Raw genomic sequence first — 25,031 nt, forward strand, 5'->3', positions numbered from 1 at the left:
GCAGGAGTAGTGTGTCCAACTCTGTGTTGAACACTTGTTGAGAGTCCAGGACAGGGCAAGAAAAATGACAAACAGGTTAGAGAACTTGCCTTTGAGGAAAAGTTAAAAAAACCTGGGCGTGTTTCATCTTGAGAAAAGAAGACTGCGGGAGAGCTGCTTACAGTCTTCAAATATGTTAAGGTCTGTTCTAAAGAGGACACTGATTGGTTGTTCTCTGTGTCCACCAAAGACACAACAAGAAGTCATCGACTTTGATTGCAGCAAGGGAAATTTAGGTTGGAAAAACTTTCTAACTCAAAGGACAGCTCAGCTCTGGAGCAGGTTAGGAGTCTGCGGACTCCACGCCACTGGAAATTATAAGGATTGGTTAGTTAGACAAACAGCTGTCAGGGCTGGTCTCTGTATACCTGGTCCTGCCTCAGTGCAGGGCGCTGGACTAGATGGCCTCTTGAGGTCCCTTCCAGTCCCACATGTCTTTGTTTCTATGGAAGTGCCCCCCCACCCCCTCTGTCCCATTCCCAGCCCCCGGAACCAGCATTCATACGTGTCCAGGGCTGAGTGAGCTCACACAATAGGCAGGATGGTGTCGGACCCTGGGAGCTGCATATCGGCTCTTTATTGCACAGAGGGACTGGGGGACAGACACGCTGCGATTTGTACATTCACGTCAGACACAGATTATCTGGATCTAAGATGGGCCATTTTCAGTGTAAAAAACTAACATACAAACAAATAAACCTGAAACAAACACTTGTGTTCTGCTTGGTACTAAAATATTTACAACCCAAAAGGAGAGATGACAACCCCCTATGTCACAGGGGATGCTCTCCAGAAATATCCCCAAGCACCAAATGCGGAACTGGGCCCTGTACCCATGGCTATGCCTCCAAGGAGTGTGGGGGGGAGGTAGTGGAGGATAGGCTTGTGCAGAGGGAGGGGCACTGCTGGGTAGGAGCAGGTGACCAGAAACAATGTCCCCATATCTCTTTCCTGCTATGTGGGAGGCTGGGCTGGTTTGGGTTGGGGTGCGGAGGGGGGTGGGGGGCATTAACTCACAGCTTGCAGTATCTTCACAGTTACCAGGCGGGGCAGCGCCCTCTTCAGGCCAAGACATTCCCACACTGGCTGGGTCAGTGCTGGATGAGGGAGGGGCTCTGGGAGATCTGGGGACCCAGGTGAAGGTGTTAGAGTGTATGTTTGCATGGGAGCATGTGTCAGTACATGGGAGCTCAAGTGAGAGCATGTGAGTGTGAGCATGCACCAGTGTGAGCATGGTCTGACCAAGCACAAGTCTGCACGGGCATGGATCAGTGTGAGGGCATGTGGGATTGGGAACACTCTGAGCTGGTGTGAGTGCACCTGGGCGAGCACATGTGAGTGTGTGTGCAAGTGTGAGTGTGTGCAGTCGTGTGTGTGTAAATGTACATGAATGTGTGCAGTCACATGTGTGAGCATGTGTGTGTGAGCATTTGTATGAGTGTGTGCATGAGTGTGAGAGTAGAATCATCTCTCTCTCATGCCAGGATTTTCCTGAGGCCTGGATTGATGCAGCAGGGTGGGGTTGGAGGGTATTGCAAATTGATTTTTCTGAAGGGGAGGAGGTCAAACATGTCATTAAGTCCCTCCTTCTCACTCCTGCTCAGCAACACCAGCCCTCTCTCCTGTGCCCATCCCCAAATGACAAGGCTACAACCTCCACCCCATTACAGTCAGATTTACCAAAGAGTTGAGATCTGTGTGTGAGCTGAGTCAGCTGGAACTGGGAGTGTCGCCTGTACCCCGATATCCGGGCCTGCTCCTGGCAGTGGCCTTTTGGCTGGTGAGTCTGTGCTGGGCTCTATGGAAGTAACAGTCTTGAGAGATGAGAAGCCATATTCTGGGGAGGTTAGTAGTCAGAATCCGCTGTGCATGGCCAGTCGGAAAGTGGGCCCCCCAGAGTGCAGTTCAGATTGTGGTCCCTCCTGGGGGTAACAACAGTGCCTCCTGTGGACCAGAGAGGGGAAGAGTGGAAGTGGGGTCAATGAGGAGACAGAGGTGGTGGGGGGATGACTGGGCAGGGGAGCCTTGAGGGGGCCCCAGGCCCCTAGAGGGACTGGCTGGGGGAACCACACAGCAGGCGGGTGACCTGGCTGAGCCGGGCAGCCGCACTCTCCTGCTCCTGCTGCAGCCGCTGGTTGTTCTGCCGCAGACTCTGCACCTCAGCCTGTAGTGCTGCCTTGGCTGCCTGCTCCTGGGAGAACATGGGTGGGGTCAGTGGGGAGAGGCAGTACACCCCACTCCCAACCCAGTCCCTCCCACTCCCTCGCCCTTGACCCTCCGACACCACAGCCCCTGCCCCAATCTGGTCTGGCCCTCTCACGGCAACTCCTTCTAATGCCTGCACCACACCTGCCCCGTAACTCCCCTGCAGTGCCTTACCCCCGTCCTCCTTCCTGCAGCCTCCACTGTCCTCCGCTCCCCTGCCTCTTTTCCTCACCTTCGCCCCCATTCCCTCCGCACTCCTCCCCAACCCCTTTTCTTCTTCCCTTGTGCGCCCCCCAACACACCTGCTGCAAGTCCTCCTGCAGTTTCTTTAGCATGGACTCCAAGTGAGAGACCTTCTCCGATAGCGACCGGGACCGATGGCCTCTGGGCGAGTGAAGGAAAGAGCGAGAGACGGAGAAGTGTGGGGATGAAGGAATGGAGAGATTCATAGGATGATGATATACATCAGTCAGGCTAAAGTCAGATGGGGCAGGGGGAGCAAATATCCCTTATCCCCCCACAGCCCAGCCCTCTCGGTATCCTCTCCTCCCCAGGGTTGTCAGAGAGCACCCCAAAGGTGCAGAGCCAGTGAATGTGTCAGCCTCCCACTGGGGGAGTGTTGTGGCACAGCCACTTGAGTTCACTATTCAGCCACCAGATGACCCTGGTGGCTTCATGGTAAACGAGCCCCACAAAGCTGGGATGTGAGCTGAGCAAGAGATGCGAGCTGAGCAAGAAATGGTTTGTTGCGGTTTTCGCCTTCTATGACTGGATTATCATCATGGAATATGCGAAGGGAGGATGAGAGCAGGGGGAATACGGTAAAATGGAGGCTGGTGGAGGAGAACCCCCCCATCATTCCTCCCACCCCTCTGTTTAGCTTCTTACTCATCCTCGGAGGGCTGCTGGCCTGGGTTCCTCTGGCCACTCGCACCAGGGGGCTCTCTGCTTTCCAGCACGTGTTGTCCTGCTGCAGAAAAGAGGGGAGACAGAGTAAGATTCTCCTCCTCAGACTGGGGGTTTGCAGCTACTCCTGGCCCCAGGCAACTTTAACCAGGTTCTTTGCCTAGGGATTTCCCAGCTTTAGCCCCCGATGAACAAAGCTCTTTGACTAGGGATTTGCTCTGGACCACAGCCAGGTCCTCCACCTGGAACTCTCAGACTCCAGCCCCTGTCTGCTTGTACGCAAGCTGGGCACTCCCACTCATGATGCAGCCTGGGAATCTGTTGCTCACCTTCCTTCGAGAGCGCCTCTAGGATGCTGTTGCAGGTGGTAGCCAGGTTGGAGATGGAGTCCCACTCCTCCTCCAGAGACTCACCGGCTTCTGACAGAACTGCAGAGGGCAGGGGCAGGCAGGGCAGGAGAAAGAATGGCATGAATGAGGGCAAGGAGCCCAGCAGTTGTCTAAAGCAAGGCCCTTTAGACCCAGAGCCCAGGCCCCGCAGCTTGGGCTAAAGTACGAGAACAGGGGTTCTCAAACTGGGGGTTGGGACCCCTCAGGGGGTCATGAGGTTATTACAGGGGGGTTCATGAGCAGTCAGCCTCCACCCCAAACCCCACGTTGCCTCCAGCATTTATAATGGTGCTAAATATAAAAAAAGTATTTTTAATTCATAAGGGGGGGTCGCACTCAGAGGCTTGCTGTGTGAAAGGGGTCACCAGGACAAAAGTTTGAGACCCGCTGTACTAGAAGGTTGTTATCCTCCAGCGGGTTCTGGCCCCACAGCTCAGCCACAGCTATTCATTGATGTCCATCCTTAGAGTTAATTAGAGTTGGGGAAAATCTGTTGACCTGAGATTCCCCCTCGCCGCAAGCCCCCTTTGATCTGAGATTTTGTTACAAGTGTGAGTTCTCGACAAAGGAATCTCGAAGGAAACAAACGGGGGTTAATGTGTGAAAACCCGCTTTGGGTCCCTCCCCCACACTTTATTCCATTTTTCCTTCCCATCCCCCTGCTTTTTTTTTTTCTAATTGGAGAAAAATCCCAGCACAAAGCACCCAGCTGGCACTTGGAGCTGGACCCTGCGCTTGGAAAAGGGAAAGCTCCCCTGATGCTAATGGGACAGGATCAAACCGGGGGCGCATGTGTGTGCTTGTCTTACTCTTGGTGATGGAGTTTCGCAACGAGAGCGTCCGGGGTAGGAATTTCTCGGTGTCACTCATGTCTGAGGTGGGCGGGGCCGTCTCGCTAGGGGGCGGAGCCTGGCTATCCATGACCCCATGATCGGAGGGAGCCTGCTCCAATGATGTGGGGTCTCCTGGATGGTCCTGGGACAAGACAACACAGTGATTGATGCCTGGAGTTCCAGCCACCTCTGGGGTGGGATGTGAAGGCTGTTTATACAGGGAACCCTCACCCAGTACTGAGATGCAGCCACCTCTCGGGTGGGGCACAGGGGCTGTTAAACAGGTTCACAGATTTATTTCACAAATAAATAGCTGCACATAACAGTGCACATCACAGAACGCCAAGAATGACATTAGTGCACCAGAAACCTCCAGAGCTCCAGCACACATGTAACTGAGCGGCCTGATTGCATCCTGTAGGGGGCAGCCAGGACACACACACACTCACCATTTCCTGCTCAGGGGGCGCCTTGGGCGTGGCTGCCAGGATGAGGTCAGGTGTGGGGTCAGGTAACATGGGGATCTCCCTGCTCTGGGACCTGCAGAGGCAGAGGCACATTAGCCTGTGGTAAACACAGCTGAGAAAAAGGGGAGAATGCAGAGAGGGATAACAGCTGATGTGGGGAGCCTAGGAGGGGGGTGGCAAACAGTCCGTTGGGTGGCATTTGGATCCAGGCGGGAGGAAGGAGTCCTAGGAGGCTGCAGGAGTACTCCCAGCAGGTTGGGGGCTAATGGGGGTTGGGTGAAGGTGGGGATCTGAGGATGAAAGGGGCACTCATGGTGGGTCAGGAGACTGGGGGGTGGGATGGAGGAGGGGGTCCCAGGAGGTACTCATGGCAGGTTGGGGAGCTGGGGAGGTAGCGTGGGAGGGTTCAGGGGTGAGATGGAGGGGGCACTTATGGTGGGGCAGGACGTCAGGTGGGATGGAGGTGGGGGTCCCAGGAGGTGGGGGTCACTCATGGCAGGGCAGAGAGGCTGGGGGTGGTATGGAGGCGGAGTTGCAGGAAGTTGGAGCATTCATGGTGGAGTGGGGGGCTGAGGTGGAATGAAGACGGGGATCCCAGGTGGTGGGGGGCACTCATGGTGGGTTGGGGGGGCAGGATGGGATGGAGATGAGGTCGCAGGAGGTGGGGGCACTCAAGGTGGGTTGGGGGGCACCAGGATAGGATGGAGATGGGGTCGCAGGAGGTGGGGGCACTCACAGCGGAGTGGGGGGCCGGAGTGGGATGGAGACAGGGTCGCAGGATGTAGCAGCACTCACAGTGGAGTGGGGGGTGAGGATAGGATGGAGACGGGATCCCAGGAGGTTGGGGGACTCACGGTGTGTTGGGGGGGCAGGGGTGGGATAGAAATGGAGTCGCAGGAGGTGGGGGCACTCACAGCAGAGTGGGGGGCCACGGTGAGATGGAGTCGCAGGAGGTGGGGACACTCACAGCAGACTGGGGGGGCCAGGGTGGGATGGAGACGGGGTCTCAGGAGGTGGGGGCACTCACAGCAGAGTGGGGGGCCTGGGTGTGATGAAGACGGGGTCACAGGAGGTGGGAGTACTCACAGCGGAGTTGGGGGCCGGGGTGGGACGGAGATGGGGTCGCAGGAGGTGGGGGCACTCACAGCAGAATTGGGGGCCGGGGTGGGACGGAGATGGGGTCGTAGGAGGTGAGGGCACTCACAGCAGAGTGGGGGCCCGAGGTGGGACGGAGATGGGGTCGCAGGAGGTGGGGGCACTCACAGCAGACTGGGGAGGCTGGGGGGGGATGGAGACGGGGTCGCAGGAGGTGGGGGCACTCACAGCAGAGTGGGGGGCCGGGGCGGGATGGAGATGGGGTCGCAGGAGGTGAGGGCACTCACAGCAGAGTGGGTGGCCGGGGTGGGATGAAGATGGGGTCACAGGAGGTGGGAGTACTCACGGCAGGTTGGGGGGGGCAGTGCCCTCGCTGTGGCTGCGCAGGAACTCAGTGCGCTCCTCAGCCAGGCTATGGGGGGGCCCGTCCTGCAGGGAAAGTGAGCGCAGCAGCTGCAGGGTGGCTGGTCTCAACTCCCCCTCAGGCCCCGGACCCCCAGCCATCTGGAGGGGCTCCCTTGCTGGGGAATCACTGCGCCGCTTCTCCTGCAGGGACTTCACGTAGAGCTCAGAGAAACTCCTGTCAGAGAGATATGATGGGGCAGGTCCCAGAATCCACTGTCCCCCATCCCACTGAGCCCCCCACATCCTGCTCCACAGCAGCCCCCACAGTGATTCCACCCCATTCAGTCCCCGCTGACCCCTCCATCCTGCCACATAGCACCCCCAACGGAGTCCTACTCTCTGTCCCACAGTGCTCAGCACTGTCCCCAATTCGACCCCATCGCACCTTCTACTCTGCCCCACACAGTTCCCTGCCACTGCCACCTACCCCAACTGTACCCCCACAGTGCCCCTCCCCAAGGATTCCTGCCCCATACCACTCACACCCCACCATGCCCCCTGCTGGGGACTCTTGCAGCCAATGCTCCTGCATCCTTCAGCAGAGCTCCCCATCAACACTCCCACCCTGTGCCCCACAGCAGCTTCTCCTGGAAACTCCTGCCCCCTCCTGCTAGTGTCCCCTGCTGGGGACCCCCAGCCCATATGCCTGAGCATCCCTGCCTGTAACTCATACCCCTGAGTGACCCTGCTGGGAGCTCCTGCCCCATGGTGCCCCTTGCTGGGGACCCTCCCCTCTCAACACCCCAGGAACCCATGCCACCCACAGCACCCCCAGCTGGCACTGTGCTCACCTGCGTGGCTTGCCATTCTCGTCAGGAGGCACCATGGTGATGGTGACTTTCTTGGCAGTGCGCAGAAGCTCAGTAGTCTGGGCATGGCTGAGGCCGGGCAGTGCCCGCTCACACACACGCACCAGCCGGGCACCAGGCTGTAGGCCGGCCTTCTCCGCAAAGGTGAAGCGCTCGACATCGGTGACGAAGCCCTCGCTGTCCACCTGGAAACCCAGCTGGCCCAGCCCGTTCCGCAGCAGGGTGAGCTCCCGTGTCTCACAGCCTCGCGTCACCAGCTGTGGGGAGAGAGAGCATTGGGGGAACTGGCTGTGCCCCCTGTAGAGCACCCATCCCAGAGCCCCACTTCCTGCAGCGCCCCCTGTGGCAGAGGCCAGGGCTGGAATAGCCGGGAGCTCCCCTGCAGTACCCCACACCTGCCAGTGGCCCAGGCCCTACCTGCAGCCGGTTCACAATGTCCTTGACCTCATCCCCTTGGCCGTCAGGAAGGCGCACGGAGATGTAGTCCCCGGAGCCGTAGTAGAGGTCCAGGCCGCAGTCGGAGTAGGTCCAGGCCAGCATGTCACGGCAGGAGCAGTTGAAAATGACTCGCTTGCCCTTGGCCTCGATGAGCACCAGGAACTCGGCGGAGATACCCAGCAGGCAGGGCAGCTCGGGGGCAGCCCGGTCTCCATCCCGTGCCCGCACGCTCCACACCAGGGCCCCTGCACTCTGCAGCTCCCAGGCCTTGGCCCCCTTGGCCCGCTCCTTTCTCTTGGCACCCAGGGAGAGCAGGGGTAGGCGGGAAGAGGAGGCCTCCAGGCTGGTGGTGGTTGCATGACTGCGTGCCAGATCCTGCAGGTACTCCTGGCGCGTGCGGGTAGCCATGGCGTGGAATTTGCCTGACCGCTCAGCCGCATTCTCTGCATTGATGGCCTTGGCCAGCAAGAAGTCCCGGAAGACAGGTGTCCGGGGGAAGCGGTGCCCAGCTGGGATGGGTGGCCCAAAGAGTGGGATGTCCTTGGTGCGGCTCACTGCCACACTGGGGAGAAAGATGGGAGTCAGGGTCTGGGGAAGCCGGGGGCAGCCTTGCGCTCAGCCAGCGACAGGGATGATGGCATGGAAGGAGGCAGGTACGAAGGGAAAGACCTTGGCACATGCACCACCCCGTAGTTAGCGCACTCAGCACACGCTTTCCCTCTCCACTGTAGGTGGCACACTCAGCACTTGCTCCCCCCATCTCCTGTAGGCGGCACGCTCAGTGCATGCTCCCCTCTTCCCTGATAGCAGCATGCTCATCTCTCTCCTGTATGTATGGTGTCCTCAGTGCACACTCTCCTCTGATCTGAAGGGGCACACTCAGTGCACGCTCCCCCACCTGTAGGCAGTGCTCTTGGTACACGCTCCCCCATCTCCTGTAAGTGGTGCTCTTGGCACATGCTCCCCTCCTCCCCTGTAGGTGGCACACTGAGTGTGCGGTCCCCTCTTCCCTGTTGGCAGTGTGCTCATCCCTCACCTGTAGGTAGTGCGCTCGGTGCAGGGCTCATGCGCGCGCACTATGATGAAGACATGCTGGAAGTGTGAGCGGATGGTGCGGGGTGTGAAGGGCTGTGCGCCCGGCTCCTGGAAGATGATCGTGACAATGTCGTTGCCAATGTGACGCTTCCGTAGCAACTACAACCAGAGAGATGGTGTTACTGTGGGAAGGGTAGGATCTGAGCTGGGCATCGGTGTGGGGATGGAAAGCAGGATGGGACACCCCCCCCCATTTCCAGGTCACCCTGCCCCCCTTTCCTGAGCTGCCTGGACTCTTGACCACTCCCAAATTCTCTTCCTGCACCCTCTGGATTCCTCCTTCCCAGAAATCCTTCCCTCTGGACCCCTGGTGAACACCAGCACCCCCTCCCCTGCACCAGCCCCATCCCAGTGCCCTAACCCCACCTCTCACCTGCTGGCGGTTGTTGGGTGTGTAGGGAAGCATAGTGGAGACGTGGAACATGATCTCATAGTCCTGGTACGTGGTGTACAGCGAGTGGGTGCCTGTGGAATCAGCTGGGGGAGACACAGAATGAGAGATGTCAGTGGGATGGGGAGCGGGGGCGTTATTGAGGCCGGGAGAGACAGCGACTCAGCAGGAGGTAGCAGGGAAAGCCGTTGACTGGGTCGAGTGGAGAATGCAGCCTCTTCCTTCAGAGCCTCTCCACCCCCTGCTGCCAATGTGTCCCCTGCCCTGGAGCGAGGGAGGGACTCTTTAAGACCAGGCTCCCCACGTGGTGGGCTGGGGTGGGCTGGGGGCAGGCAGAGGGCAGCCTGCTATGACAGCTCCCCAATATGTCTACTGGTACCAAAGGGCGGGGGCAGCTGCCAGTGCAGTCCAGTCCCCTTTCAGCCCTCAGCCCTCCTGGCCCCTTTCCCAGTAGCCCAACCCCACCCCATTTCCCCTCCCCCAAGGTCTAGCCTTGCCACCCAATATTGCCTCACTCCTCCCCCTCGATTGCCCCGTTTCCTGGGTCTCACCCTCCCTTCCACAGAGTTTAAAGTCAGAGGGGACAATTGTGCTCTTCTAGTCTGGCCTCCGGCATAACACTGGACTGCCCCCCCAAAATTCCTGCTTGAACTAGCGTGGATCAGCCGTTGAGACTGGAAAATGAACTAAAAAACCAGCCATCGAGACTGGAAAATGTCCAAGGGTGGAGAATCCGCCACAGCCCTGGGGAAGCTGTAACAGCAGTTACTGACTCCACTGTTAACAGACTGTGCCTTAGTTCCAGTCCAAATGGGTCTAACTTCAACTTCCAGGGACAGGGTTGTGTTTGACCTTTGTCAGCTGGACTCAAGAGCATCCTTTACCCCAACTCTGTTCCCTGTGTAGGTGTCTAGAGACAGTGACCAGGTCACCTGTTCAACTTCTCTTTGATAAGCTGAGGAAATTGAGGTCCTGGAGTCTCTCACTGTAAGGCAGGTTTTCCAACCCCTCAATCATTCTTGGGGCTCTTCTCTGACCCTTCTCCAATTTATCCGCATCCTTTGTGACACTGATGTGCTGGCCCCTGCCCTGGCCACAGACCTCCAGCGGTGGGCGCAGCAGTGTCAGATACAGGGGTAACAGAACCTCCCCACTCCTAGAGATTCCCCTGTTTATCCATCCAAGGATCGTGTTAGCCCTTTGGCCGCAGCATGGCACTGGGAGCTCCTGTTCAGCAGGTTATCCCCTCCACACACCCCCGCCCCAGTCCTCTTCAGAGTCGTTCCTTCCTCAGACAGAGTCCCCCATGCTGCGAGCATGGTCAGCCTTCTTTGGGGCCCTACATGTATCTGTTTACAGTTACCACCCCCAGTGCCCCCTCCCCACACTCACTCTTGGTGTCAAGCTGGGCCCGGTACTTGGTGAAGCCGCGCAACTGGATGTGCTGGCCCAGCAGCTCCAGGAACTCCTGGAAAGGGGGGCCAGCCCCCTCATTGTTGTACATCTCCTCCTCGGAGCCCTGCCCCGCCCGGCAGTACAGAACTCCCACCTTGCGCTGGAAACTCACCTGCAGAGCGGCACGGGGAGGGGAACATGGGACCAGTTGATACAACATCCCCAAACTCCCCTGATTCAAACCCCCAACACAGCAACCCCCAATGGAACCCGACTCAGCCCTCCAAAATACCTCGCCCCCTAACACAGCAACCCCTGATAGGACCCCTATCTCAGCCCCTCAAACTGCCCCAATTCAATCCTCCAACACAGAAACCCTCAATGGGGCCCCTAACTCAACTCCCCAAAATACCCTGACCCCACAACACAGCAACCCCAGTGGGACCCCTACACCCCCCCCCACAGCAACCCCTATGGGATTCCTAATTCAACCTCCCAACATACCCTGAGCCCCCGACTCAGCAACCCCTGATGGGATCCCTAACTCAACCCCTTAAACTGCCCCAATCTCATCCTCCATGTAGCATCAATGATGGGATCATTGAGCCTACCGCACAAACTGCTGAGACCTCTGAACACAGTGATCCCTGATGGGCCCCCCTGAGCTGATCCCCTCAAAGTGCTCAAGCTCCCCGCCTCAAGCCCCCGACAGAAGACCTTGATCCAACTCCCTCAGAACAACCCTTCAGGGTCTCCCATTCCCCAACCACCCTGATCTAACTCTTCCTGAACTTCCCCTCCCACAGAGCCTGGCTTCCCTTCTTGCCCCCAGCTCCCTCACCACCCCTACCGTGGTACCCCCCATAGTAGGCAGGCCCATGGCAGAATCCCTGTGGCACTCCGTCACTCACACACTCACCCCCTGCTCGTCCAGCTTGAGCAGCGTCTCGGGCACCTTGGGTGAGTTGGATGCCAGGCGCAGCCCCTGCAAGTTCAGATCGGGCAGCACATGCTCCAGCAGCTTCTTAGGGGACAGCCCACGGGCAGCGGGGGAACGGGCGGTGGGGGGCAGCGCCTCCTCCAGCACTGAGCCACGCAGGGTCCGCAGCTGTGGGGAGGAGAAGCCGTGGGGGGTGGGGAGAAAGTCAGGGAATTTTTGTGACCCTGCATAGCCCCCTGATCACGACTACCCCCACATCACCACCTCTCCAGGGCAGAAGGGCTGGCTTTATGAACGGCGGGGCCTGATTCGAATATCCAGCTGCGGTCCAGGTCTTCAGCGGCACTTCAGCAGTGGGGGGTCCGCTCCGGGTCTTCTGCGGCACCTAAGGACCCCCCGCCGTCAAAATGCCGCCGAAGCCCCGGAGCAAACCCCCCTGCCGCCGGGTGAGTAAAAAAAAATTAAAAAATTAAAAAGATGCCTAAGGCGCAGGGCCCTCTTAGGCATGTGCGTGGGGCCCTCTTAGGCGCAGGGCCTGACTCTGGGGAATCAGGGGAATCGGCTTAAAGCTGGCCCTGCAGGGCAGTGCCCTACCCACAGCTTCCTACTCCTCCTGGCAGTGGCCCTGTGCTGTAAGCTCCCCCCAGGCTGTGAGTTCCCTCTGGTGGTGCCCACCTCGCTGGTGCGCAGGATGAGGCGGTAGTTGTACTGCAGGCTGGCACCCTCCTTCTCCTTCTCTTCGCGCCGCAGCGACACGGCCACCGCTCCCAGGCGCTCATCCACCCCAAAGAAGTTCTGGTGCTCTGTGCCAGGGGATGGGTGTTTGTTAGAGATGGGCATCACCATGACTGCCCCCAACCCTCCCCATACATTCCCTGACCCCCCCGAATGCCAGACCCATGGACCCCCACTTTCACCTCCTCCCCTCCCTGAGTACCAGGCTCCTGCCTCCCCAGCCTTTGCTCCCCCAGGACCATTTTACTGCCAGCTCACCCTTGCGTAGCAGCACTCATAGCAGCTGGCCCTTGCCCCCAGCTCCATGCTCCCTATGTCTTGTGCCCCTTGTTCCTTCCTCCCCACACCCTGTACCCCCCATACACTCTGCCCCCTGTGTCCTACCCCCCTGCCCCGGCTCACCCTTGCCATAGAAGTATTTGCGGTAGTAGCTGGCGCCCAGGTCGGCATATTCAATGCAGTGGGTGGTCCGGCTGCCCCTGGTGGGGTAACTCTCCCGTGGCTCCTCCAGCACCGACACGGCTGCATTGGGCAGCTGTCCAGCACCCCCTCCTGCTTCCTGGCGCTGACCCAGTCCCCCCTCCTCCTCACCCCCAATCTCATTGCGGAAGTGGGGGCAACTGAGCACTAGAGGCCCATCCTTGCCATCACCTGGGTCAGGTTCCTCAGGGACAGGGGTCGGGGCAGGCCCTGCTGAGGCAGCTGAGGCCCCTGTGGTGATGTTACGCACCCGGCGCCCGGCACTGCCCTGGCACCAGGCCGCCTCACCTGGATCAAAGAGGATGCTTTGCACATCATAGTGGGCCAGCTGGCGCACCCAGATCTGTGGGGGAAACTTGGGGGGCTCTTCTCCCCTGTCCTGCTCTGGCATGGTGGTCCCACACCCCTGGCCATCCCCCTCCCACACCTCATCTCCCGTGAGCCCCAGCAGCACCAGGGGGTCCCAGAAGCGCCGGGCAGCTGGGCTGCCCGCCCGTGGCTCCTCGTGGCTGTGGGCGCGGGTGCGGGGGGGGCCTGGGCCTTTCTCGATGGAGCTCAGGCTGCCATAGTCCCGGTGCAGCTCGCAATCCCCACTCCCCACCAGTGACGAGGAGGGGGGTGTTCCATCCCCCGGCACTCCCTCCCCAAGGGTCACGTCACTGTTGCTGCGGTGCATGATGTGGCTGGCAGGCCTTAGGGCCAGGCCAGGGGGGGTGCCATGCCCCCTGGAGAGCCCCTGGGTCACCTCACTCCGGGGGGGTCGCAGGAGGGGGGCCGGGAGTCCCTTGGCGTCGAAGGAGATGGAGGCCAGAGGGGGCCGCGCAGAGTGGCGCCGGATTTTGCGGACGAAGAGGTCATCTGACTGCATGGCCCTCCCCCCCCCCAGCACGGCCCCCCGGAAAACGGGAATGAGACGGCCTGGCGGATGGAGAGCTGCGGCCGCTGATCACATGCACACAGGCTTGGGAGAGCGAGAGTCAAAGAAACAATCCAGTTGGCTGGGAAGGACAACTATGTGCTCCACCCTTTGCCAGTCAGCTTTCTCCTTTATGGCCACTGGCCGTCAGTGGGCGTGTCCCGTCATCTCATTGGATGAGAGCATCGTGGGGAGCCGCTGCTGTGCTGGAAGCCGTCAAATCCAGCCATGGGGTGTGGCCGGTTGGCGTGCCATGCTGGGGGGTTAAGGGCGGGCCTTGGTGCAGCCTGGGTTCTGGGCAGGGTGCTCTGCTTTCAGCTCCTGGTGAAGCAGCCTGCTCAATTCCAGATCCTGGTATGGGGTGGGGAGCCACCTTCCTGCGAAAGGAGTTGAGGGAAGGTCTAAGATGGGGAGAGGCCCAGCCTGCAATGCTGGACCCTGTCCCCCCAGAACTGAGGCAGCTTGTGCTAGGTCCCATCTTCCCAGCTGCCCCAAAACACCAGGAGCATTTCTGGCGACTGGTTGGACACCCTTCCCCTGGTGCAATGGGGGCAGCCCTGAAACACACCAGGTGCCAACCTGGGCTGCTCGCCAGGGAGATGATGGGGACAGAGGCTTGAGGAGAGGAGATTTCTACAGCAATTTTATCTGTCAAACACTGAGCCATTCCCTCTCTGATACCTGGGTACTTTCCTTCTAATACTGGGGTACTTTTCTGGGCTGTTTATTTACCTGGTACCCAGAGTACATTTCCTCTGAAACCCTTGTGCTTTCCTCTCTAACACTTAGGGACTTTCTTGGGCAAGTTCAATAATGTCTGGGTCACGTTTTCTCTCTACTTCCTGGGTTCTGTTCTGGAACACGGATCTGTCATCCTCGCTCAGTGGGAATCTCTTCTGTGCCCTCTCCCCTCTGACCCCTGGGGATGCCCCTGACTGCAGACTGGGCCCGATGGAGCCCTGATGTCAGGCAGCTTTGCCCCATCACAGGGCGTGGCGGGGGTTGGGGGGGACACAGGGCTATTGCTGCATACCCAGGGCAGTCTGGGGAGGAGAAGGCAGGTGCATTCTGGGAGGTTGATGTGACTGTTGAGTGGGCAAGTGCATTCTGAGACATTGATGTGATCATTGTGTGGGGCAGGTGCATTGTGGGAGGTTGACGTGAACAATGGGGAGGCAGGTGCATTCTGGGATGCTGATGTGTCTGGTGGGTGGGGGCATACTGCATTAGCAGCAGCTGCAGACGGGACAGGGCTCCGTGGTCAGGGCTGCAGGAAATCTCCCCATACGCTCCCCTCTAGCCGCAACTTCCTGCCCTTGCTCAGATGGGGCAGCTGTGTGTGTGGAGGGAACGTCTCAGTGCTGAATGAGGGGGTCAGGGACAAGCAGCTGCCTGACACAGGTACACTCTGTGACATATGATAGCTGAGGCAAAACCACCCAGATACCGGCCTGATAGCAAGGGGCACTGGCCCCAATTTGTGCCCAGAACTGGGGCTTGGCTGGCTCGGTTGAGAGACAGACAGGGCCAACAGGGCCCTCACACTGGGAGTGGGATACGGGGCCCAGCTACCAACAGAAAGAGCCAAAAAAACAGGAACTTGCACAAGTACCTGTTTCTGTAGCAGCTTCCTCCTGCAGGGGGTGGGGGAATGCTGGGGACAAAAGGCTGAGGCTCGCAGTGTGGAGGCATGGCCCCCAGGGGCAGAAACAGAGTTGCTGCCCTGACCCCTGAAGTGACACCCCTCTACACACACACACCCTTCACCATACCCCGACTCCCTGCACCCACCCAGTGCCCCCCCATTCACAGCTCTGCTTTCTCTGCAGTTGCTGACCCCAGCAGAGTGGAATTGGTGGGGGAGAGGTCAGACCCCACAGAGATAGTGGGGGGAAGGGGAAAGGAGAGCAGCTGGCAGACAAATAATCACCCTGCACTCCAGAACTGAACTTGCCCCCCAGCTAATTGTGATCCCGCCTACCTGGAACTGACTCCCCCAAACCTGTCCCTACCACACTGACTCCCCCCAACTACTGGGGTTCCAAACATCTGCAGAACAGCTCCTGTCCTGGCTCCCCCATTCCCAGCCCCTCCTTGGTCCCTGGTTCCCCAGGACTCTGGGGGCGGGGAGCTGGCTGCTTCGCCACTGACATACCAGGATGGGGAGGGGTTCAGGGAGCGGCAAGAACAGAAGAGAGAGACAAGGAAGGGGGCCAGCAGATCAGCTTCTGCCACAGTTCTGTTGGTGTCCCTCATTCGCGACCCACAGAACTCTGCTATCTCCCCTCCCAAGCTCTGTTGGTGCCCCTCACTCCCAACCTGCAGCCCAGACAATGCCAAGGCTAAGACCCGTCAAGCTCATTTTGCTGGTGACCTGATCTATATTGCAACTGAAGCAACCAGACGTTCGGGGGGGGGCGGGGAGTGCATGGGTGGCCCCCACTTCCTCATTTGTGGTTGGCTCTGTAAGCGTCAGATGAGCCACTGAGCTCCCCCTCCCCCTCTCAATACGCTTGAGCCACATCTGTGAGATGAGGACGCATGGGGGAAGTGGGTGTCTGCAGTGATGCTCATGGTTGGGAGAGGTGCTGGCTCAGAGGTCCCAGCTCCCATCCCCCCCTTGTGAGGTCCCCAGATCAGGGTAGACAGGAGGGAGAGGTCCCCTCCCCCCCCCACATCCTTCTCCCCTTCCCCAAGCCCCCTATACCCTCTTCCTCTTCACGCTCCCACCTGCAGGCTCCCTTCCAAACACACAGCCCCCCACCACGTGCGCTCCCTGTGTCATGGGAGTGGAGAGGAAAGCATGGTCCCCAGAGCCTGTTCAGCCCCACCACCACCCCCGGGCCTTTCTCACAGACAGGGAATGATGTTCACTATGAACCTGGGGCCAGATCAGAGCTGGCATCCCCTAGAGGGGAAGGGCCTCGTGTCCCCATTCCTTGCCCCCTGAGCTAGCCCATCCCCTGCCCTGGGGCTGGATCAGAGCTAGTGCCCCCTAGAGGGAAAGGTCCCACCTCCTAGTCTCTGGTGCAGACGAATTTTTTTAACCTAAAAAACAATGAGGAGTCTGGTGGCACCTTAAAGATTAACAGGTTTATTTAGGCATCAGCTTTCATGGGGGAAAACTCCCTTCTTCAAATGCATGGAGTATTTTCACTCCATGCATCTGATGAAGTGGTTTTTTCACCCACAAAAGCTTATGCCCAAATAAACCTGTTAGTCTTGAAGGTGCCGCGGATTTCTCGTGTTTTTGTGGATACAGACTAACATGGCTACCCCTCTGATACTTGTTAACCTAGTTGCTTGCTGGAGCGTTAACAAAGGACCTGCCTGGCGTAGACCCTCCTCCCCGCACCCAGCAGCTCCATTGTGCCCCATCACTGTGCTGGGGCGACCACCAAGCCCCACCCTACCCTGGACACACACACCCCATTTACCCTGCCCACCAGCTTGGAGGTCGGACTTGCGACAAACCAGTGTTCTTTTTTCCAGAGAGTGGGGTGGAATTCCTGGGTCTCTATTGGGAAGGCTTGGCAGGGAAAGGGTTAATGGCGGCTGAATGCCTGGGGGGGCGTTGTTTGGGGTCCATTGGGGACCAAATGTGGGGCTGGTGACAGCAATGCCTGGTGGCTGAACCAGCCCCCTTTGAGCTCCCATATTACCCCAATGGAACAGTGCCCTCTGCCCCCCTACCCCCACACACACTGGTGAGGTGTCTCCATCCCCCTCCTCATACACGGGAAAGAGCAACTCACCCAGCTCCCTGGGCCGGGGGGACGGATATCTGAGCCCAGGGGTGTCACAGGGACCTGGAGAAACAGAGAGCAAGATTCAATATTTCCTTGGGAGGAAGGGAGATCCCTCACCCATTGTTGAGATGCAGCCACCTCTGGGGTGAGGCACAGGGGCTCTTTGTACAGAGCTCCCTTGCCTGGTGCTGAGAGTCATTTGTATCTAGGGCCTTGTTTAACAGCGGCACATTGACAGTTCCCAAGGATTTAGGACAGGAAGTGAAACAGAATCCTGCATCCTATTGTATCAGCAGAGGGGGAATCAGGAAGGTGTGTAGCTTCAGCTTGCTGGGACCCTTTCCTGGACACCGGGGTTCACGCTCTGTCTGGGGGGAGGGGGCGGATCAGGGACAGTGATGGGCTTGGGGCTGGGGTTTCTGTGCAGGTGAGAGATGCTCCCATCACCTCCCCTCTGTTTTGGATGTGGGGGGAAGGGACCCGGGGGGAAGGGGACCCCATGCTCAGGCAGGGGGCTGAGGGTGCTTAGTTTCAGGGTGTGATTTCAGGTCTCAGGAAGCTACAATGGCAGGAAGTACAGCAATTCATCCGGTTAAACTGAGGAGATGGGAAGGGGGGAGGGAGAGACACATGGCCGCAGCCGCATGGCCATGGACACAGAGCTCTGCTGGGACCTGTTGCTTGAGCTGCCCGTTGCACTTATTTTGCCCTGGGAAAACACTCTCTCCGCAGGAGAGCCCCCCAGGAAGGATGGTTGGATACGCCGCCCCATCCCCATGCTGCCCTTGTCTGTTTCCTCCTACCGGCTGGGCCCCAGGCCACCCCAAGATTCCACGGTCAGCCTAAGCTGGAACCCCCTCACCTGCCCCCAGACCTGCTTCATTGCTCCAGGGACTCCCCGACAACCTGTACCTCTGAACCCACATCAGCCTGGGAGCCACCCGCATCAGCCTCCTGGCACTCCCACCCCCCTATGACTCTCCAGCCCCCTCCAAGCCAGGCGAAGGGCTTGGTACCTGGGGGGTCAGTACCTCGGGGTCCAGGCAGGCTGGGTGGCGCGGACGCTCTGACTCGCTTCCTGCTGTGCGGGAAGTGATGGCGCAACCAGGAGCCTGAGCCACGTCCCCCCCACCCCCCCAACATCCTCAGGAAAGAGCCAGGCCCCGAGTGTGACCTGCCAACTCCCCACCCCCAAACCGGTGAGCAGCTTCCTGGCCACACAGCTAGGCCTAATAATGCCACCCACCCCCACGGCCAGTGCCCCGCAATCCCGACCCACAGCCCCCCGCTAGCCCAGCCCTGGGCTCCCCCACAGCCCTGCCAGTGCCCCTCTCTCCCAGCCCACATCCTCATGCTAGCCCAGCCCTGGGCCCCTCACCTCTGCCAGGGCCCCTCACTCCCAGCCCTGGGCTTCCTGCTTCACACAGCCCGGCCCAGAACCCAATCAACTGGTCTTTTGCTCTTTCCCCTGCCGGTTCAAAGTGGAAACCACAAATCGGTGCCTCATGCCCACAGGGAGATAAGCGGGGGCTGTGGATCAGGAGTACCGGCACTGCGGGGGAGAGGCAAGGGAGCCCAGTGCTGGGACAGCAGGGGTTGTGGGTTAGGATTGAGGGGCACCAGCACAGCTCTATGAATATTGGGAGGATCCCTCTTACTGGTACCAGGACGTGCTAAGCCAACCCCCAACGCTGCCCTGGTTACTTCCCCTAGTCCCAAGTGAACTTACGCAAGCAGACGTCCTCGCCTGGCCATGAATGGGTTCCCCACCCCCACCGGGTGGTGGGGGTGGATGCTATTTGGGCTGCGTCACCTCGAGGCTGCTGTCCTCAAAGGGGCCTTTCAGGGACATGCGGGGTGGGGTGGAGGGTGGGACAAGGGGACATTGGCAGCCATTGAACTGAATGGTAACCTGTGTGTGAGGGATGCTGGGCATTCACCAGGGTTCTCCCCTGCCCCAGAACCCCAAGCTCCAGGGCCTGGAGGGCTCCACTGCGGTGGGGGGGCTCCAGCATGGCTGCAGTGCCAGGGGAACCCTGCCTACCCCAACCATCCCCCGTCCCAAGCCTTCACTCTCCCCTGCAGCTGGCATCTGGACCATCTTCTAGCTAGAGGGGGTGGAATTTGACCCGCTTTGGAGCCCCAGGACAATGAAGCCTCTTTAGATATGCACCCCCCACTTCCCCTCCTCCCTTCACTGCCCAGATCCTCAGTGCCTTGGTCCCACATCTCCCTTCTTCCCATCAGGCTTCCCGTCACCCACCACTGGACTCCAGGCCCAACCCAGAGCTGGGATAGAACCCAGGAGTCCTGCTCCCAGCCTGCCCTAGACCCAACTCTCCTCCCCTCCCCTCTCAGAGCTGGTACTGAACCCATGAGCTGGCAGTGGAGGGGGGCAGGCTGGAATGGCAGGGCACTGTAGGTCAGGACTGAGGGGCACTGGCAGAGCTGGCAGTGGAGGGAGGCAGGGCTGACATGACAAGGAGCTACGGGTCAAGACTGAGGGGCACAAGCAGAGCTGGGGGTGGAGGGGGCCAGGTCTGGGGTGGCGGGGGGCTGCGAGTCCAGACTGAGGAGCACTGGCAGAACAAGGGGGCTGTGTATATTTCTATTCAGATTTGCCTAATGGCAGGATATTGAGTGTCCAATTGCATCTAAAATTCCCACTGCTGCCCTGCCCCTATCTCTCCAGTGCCCACTCCCCCTCCAAGCTCTTCCCTGCTCAGGGCTCCAGCATCCCCAAGGGATTTCCCGGTCACTCAGAACAAAGGGGGAAGGGTGTTGGTAGGTGGATCAGAGCTGGACAGGTGTCCCAGCGCTTGGATCCCTGGGGGGTGAGGGAGTGTGAATCCCAGGGGTAGTGCCCGCCCCCAGCTTCTTCTGTTCCCCTCAACCTCCTCTGGTTCTGCAAAGCTGGCCTGGTGTTACTCAGAACAATCCACTCCCACCCACCCCCCATTAATACTCCCTCATCAGTTCCCATTTTTCTTACAAGTTTATCTTCTTCATCCTTTTATAAGCTCCCTTGTGCCCCACCCGTCCCCGCTGACCCAGTTCCCTACTCCACCCTATAGTTATCCCATCAGCTCCCTCCCATCTCCTGATCTGGGCAATTCAGATTGGCAGGGGAAAGCCACTGGGGCTCCCTGTTTAAAAGACCATCCCCCAGGGATTCCACCCCCAGCTCTGCCCTGCCAGTGCCCATCTAGCCTGCCTTCTGCCTGACAGGGAGTAGGCTCGAGGGGGCTACGTGAGTGTGGGCCATACAGGAGTGATGGGGGGTTGGGGGGCTGCAGCACTAGGGGTGTTGGGTTGTGATGCTGTGCCATGGGCCAATGGTGTTGTGCTGAGATAGTGGGGTGCATGGGGAGTGTGCTGGGAGGGGTGGGACTGGGCTGGGTCTGAGTTATGCTGCATTTTGTGGGTGTGCTATGGTGGGAAGTGTCCACTGTGTGGTGTGCAAGTGGGGCTGTGGTGTGTATATCAGGCCATAGGAGGCACTGGGTGAGGGGGTTGTGTTGCGCTGTGTTGTGTGTGTATTGGGTCACACCGGGCACTGAGCGAAGGGGTTGTGTTGCATTGTGTATGTATATTGGGTTTCACTGAGCATCAAGTGAGGGAGTTGTGTTGTGCATATGGAGTCACGCCGGGCCTGGAGTGAGGGGGTTGTGTTGTGCTGTGTTGTGTGTATTGTGTTATGTGTTGTGCTTGGAATTTTTGGCTGGAGTTCTGCACTAACAGCCGTTCTTTGAATGTGAAATGTTTTGCGGGAACTTGCCAATTCCAATAAAATTTTACATGGGAAAAAAACTAAATGTTTTGACATCCCCATTTCAATGAAGGAAAAATGGTCGGTGTTGACTTTTATTGTTTTGGTTAGTTCCCTTTGGACTTTTATGTTTTATGAAAATACTAAATCTACGAACTATAAATATCAAGATATTAGCACTGCTGGGACATTTGTCATATTAAAATAGCTGTAGATATTTAATATTGTAATATATGTATGGTGATATACAATTCTGGAGAAATACTATCTTACAATCTTAATTCCAATATTATTATTATATATATAAATAGCTCATCCCCTGTAGAACGTATTGTATTTACTATTTTAATATGCTGGACAAGTTAAGATGAAATGGACCAAAATGAGAAAATCAAAATGGGGTGACTTTTTAACCAAATCCAAGCAGGGCTGAGGCCCTAAATCACCATTTCAGGACATTTGTTTTGCCCAAGATTCTGGTTTTTTGGTTTTGATTTGGAAAGAAAAACAAAATCCAAAATGTCAGAACTGGCTGTGTCTGGGTGCTGGGCAAGGGATTGTGGATTGTGCACAGGGTTGTGTGTGTGCTGAGCATGGTGCCAGATGGTGTGCGGGTGCTGTGTGAAGAGAGGGCGGCTGCATTGCATTGGGGCAGAGGGGTTATTGTTTTGGGGAGTGGAGTTGTGTGGGCATTCGGTGAAGGGGGGCTGCGTTGTGATGGGGGTTGTGTTGTGTGGGCATAGGCGGAGAGGGGCTGTGTTGTGTTGGGGCAGGGGTCTGTGTTGTGTAGGCACTGGAGCATGGGCAGCGTTGGATCAGGGGCTGTATTGTGTGGGCATTGGGGGACAGGGCAGCATGTTGGGGACTGTGTTGTGTGCACACGGGGGGAGGGGATGGTGTTGAGTTGGGGGAGGGGCGGTGTGTGGGTACTAGGGGAGGGGGGGTGTTGCGGGGGTGTTGTGTGGGCATTTGGGATGGGGTGGTGTTGTGTTGTGGGGTTGTGTTATATGGACATTGGGGGAGGAGTGGCATTGTGTTGGGGGCTGTGTTGTGTGGGTGTCAGAGAAGTTTTTAAATATTAATAAAAGATTTTTTTAAAGGATGAGAAATGAGCCTCACTGTTCCCTTCCAGCCCGCCAAGCTCCAGCCCCACAACCCTCAGTCTCTTCTGCCCCATGGCTCTCTCGAACTCCCGCCCTCTAGTTATCCCATTCTTTTATAAATAGCCCCAGATGATGCCCAGCTGGGTACTCCCTCCCCTCAGTGGAAACAAACCCGGGATAAATGGGGGGCAGCCCCACATAAATCCTTCCATTACCCCTGTGGGAGCAAATCTCCCCAGACCAGAGACACCAATACGCCCCCCCACACACACACTGGGATCTGCCCTTCACCTGCAAAGTGGAAACCTAGTGCCTTTGGGGGGGGTGCATTGAGGGGTGCTGGGAAGGACAGCTGCGGAGAGGGGCACTGCGTTGGGTAGGGCTACAGAATAGATAGATGGGTGGGGAAGCAGGGGTGCAAGGTGCTTGGAAGGGGATGGGTGGGGGAGCAGAGGGATGAATGGGATGGGTGAGGATGCTATATGAGGTGAGGAAGATGGATGGGATGGGCAGGGGGTGGTGTGTAGGGTGAGGGGGATGGGGAATGGTGGGCGCTGGGTGCAAGGAGATGTCTGGGATGGATGTGGACGCTGTATTAAGTAAGAGGGATGGTGGTGGGGAGTGGGAGTGTAGTGTGGGATTAGGGGGATGGATGGATGAAGGATGCTGTGTGGGGTGAGGGGGATGGGGTGGGGTGAGGGGGGATGGGAAGGATGTGCTGTGTGGGGTGAGAGGGGTGGGGAGCGGGATCACTGGCTGGGATGGGCTGGGGCACTGTGGGTATGGGTGGGATGGGAGGGGTGCTGGTGGGTATGGGGAGTGGGGGCATTTGGCGGTATGGTGGGGGCGCGTGTGGGAGTGGTGTTTGGGAGTGGCGCGCACTGGTTGGGGTGGGGATGGGGACTGGCTGGTTGATGGGTGGGGTGCTGTGTGCGGTTCTGGGGAGCACGGGGCACTGGCGTGGTGAGGAGGATAGGGCAGTTGGGAGGTCAGGGGCATGTGTGGGAGATGAGCATGGGGTGCTAGGTGGTGAAGATGAGAAGTCTGGGTCTATGAGTGGCACAGTGTGGGAGTTTAGTGGGATAGGGAGCACTTGTTGGATGGGTGGGGCACTGTATAGGGGATGGGATGGGGATGGTGTGGGTGGTGCGGTTGGATTGAAGGTATGGGAGAGACTGGTGATATGGTGGGGGACTGTTGGGGTGAAGAGATGGGAGTGGGTGGGGGTACTGATGTGTGATGAAGGAGTGGGGGAGCGCTGGCAGGTACAGGGGATGGGGGACTTGGATGCGTGGCGACTGTTGAGGTAAGGGGGGTGGGAGCGAGTAGGGCATTGTCTGGAACATGGGGGTGACACTTGATAAGGTGAGGGGGATGAGGAGTGCTTGGTGTATGGATAGCGGGGTGTATTTTGTGCAGTGAGAGGGTAGGGAGCGTGTGGAGGGTGAAGAGATAGGGAAGCTGGGATGGGTAGGGGAGTGAGGGGGTGGGCGCTGTGGTGGAGGTGATGGGAAGCTGAGGAAGTGATGGGATGGAGAGTGAGGAGTGGGGGCGCTGTGCTGGGTGAAGAGGATGGGGGCGCTGGGATGGGGGGGAGAGGTGAGGGGTGGGAGCGTGGTGGTGAATGGGGGAGCTGGGATGGGTGAGGAGGAGGTGAGGGAGGTGGGTCCTGCTGTTGGGGTGAAGAAGTGGATGTGGTGGGATGGGTGGGGAGAGTGAGTGGGGGGGGCGCTGTGTGGGGTGTAGTAGGATGGGGGAGCTGGATGGGTGGGGAGAGTGAGGGGTTGGGTCGGCGCTGTTGGGGTGTAAGAGGTAGGTGATCTGGATGGGTGGGGCGAGGTGAGGTGGGGGGTCGCTGTTGTCGTGAGAGAATGGGGACTGGATGGGCTGGGAGACGCGTGAGGGTGGTGCGTCTGTGTGGTGTGAAGAGATGGGGCGAGGGGATGGCATGGGGAAGCGTGAGGGGTGGGCGCTTGTTTGTGGGGAGAGGATGGGGGAACTGGGATGGGGGTGACGAGGTAGGGCGAAGGGTGCGTTGTGGGGGTTGCAAGAGAGATGGGGACTGGGATATCGGCGGGGAGCGGTTGAGGCGGGTGGACAAGCAGGGGTCGCTGAGAGATGGCATGCGGGGCTGCTGTTTGGGGGGTGCAGCAGGCTGGCTGTGGACAGTGCGAGGGACGCTGTGGAGGTGTAGGCGGGGGTGTCTAATGGTGGTGTGCTGTGCAGGGAAGGGGGCGGTTGTTGCTGGATGGGGTGGGGGCGCGTGAGGTGCAGTGGATGGGGGAGCTGGGATGGGGGAGAGGGTGAGCGGTGGGGAGCGGGGCGCTGAGGTGGGGGAGCTGCGATAGGCGGGGCGCTGTATCGGGTGAGGTGTGGGGAGGGGGGCGCGGGGGCTCCTACTCTGGTTCGCGTCCGCGTTCCCCCCAGCTCCGCACCGGCCGCTCCCCCCCTCCAGCTGACAGGACCCCCCTTCCCGTGTGTCTAGCGCCGCCTCCCTGCTGCGGACGGAGACGGAGACTGAAAGACAGCCGGGGGATGGGGTGAACACCTACACGCGCCGGGTGTGTGGGGACAGGAAGAGGCGCGGGGGAGGGGAAGTGACGGACAGAGAGATGTGGGGAAAGACGCAAGAGGGGGGGGGGGGGAACGCGGACAGACGCTGGGAGTAGCGAGGCGGGGGGGGGCGGACGGATAGACAGAGCCATGCGGTGCACTACCAGGAGTCTGAGCACAGAGGAAAGAGATTGGACAGGCAAGGCGCAGACAGACTGACCCATCAACCTGCAAGTAGGGCTGGATGGACAGAGCACCTGGAAGGCCAGACTCTCCCACTTGAGGGTGAGGGAAGGGATGGGGGACAGCAGACACAGGA

At 58.8% G+C, this 25,031-nt stretch overlaps 1 protein-coding gene across 2 annotated transcripts; it reads right to left on the reverse strand.

Annotated features, from left to right (window-relative positions):
- Nucleotides 1–581: 581 nt before the first annotated feature.
- On the reverse strand, nt 582–18,388 carry SIPA1 (signal-induced proliferation-associated 1). 2 transcript variants are annotated; one of them, XM_032798359.2, is made up of 17 exons: nt 18,319–18,388; nt 17,294–17,347; nt 12,545–13,915; nt 12,083–12,210; nt 11,387–11,575; nt 10,465–10,639; nt 9,055–9,158; nt 8,623–8,780; nt 7,566–8,148; nt 7,131–7,405; nt 6,281–6,514; nt 4,822–4,912; nt 4,349–4,514; nt 3,480–3,578; nt 3,133–3,214; nt 2,547–2,628; nt 582–2,230 (listed from the first exon to the last, which is right to left on the reverse strand). In XM_032798359.2, the coding sequence occupies exons 3-17, from the start codon at nt 13,488–13,490 to the stop codon at nt 2,084–2,086; spliced, it is 3,459 nt and encodes a 1,152-aa protein (XP_032654250.1). In that variant the 5' UTR covers nt 13,491–13,915; nt 17,294–17,347; nt 18,319–18,388; the 3' UTR covers nt 582–2,083. The 2 variants fall into 2 exon arrangements, with proteins under 2 accessions (XP_032654250.1, XP_032654273.1); XM_032798382.2 differs by lacking the exons at nt 17,294–17,347; nt 18,319–18,388 and having other exon boundaries at nt 1,994–2,230; nt 3,133–3,211; nt 12,545–13,572.
- Nucleotides 18,389–25,031: the final 6,643 nt, after the last annotated feature.

The sequence above is a fragment of the Chelonoidis abingdonii genome, chromosome 17, assembly GCF_003597395.2.
Source record: "Chelonoidis abingdonii isolate Lonesome George chromosome 17, CheloAbing_2.0, whole genome shotgun sequence".
In the NCBI taxonomy this organism is placed as follows: Eukaryota; Metazoa; Chordata; order Testudines; family Testudinidae; genus Chelonoidis; species Chelonoidis abingdonii.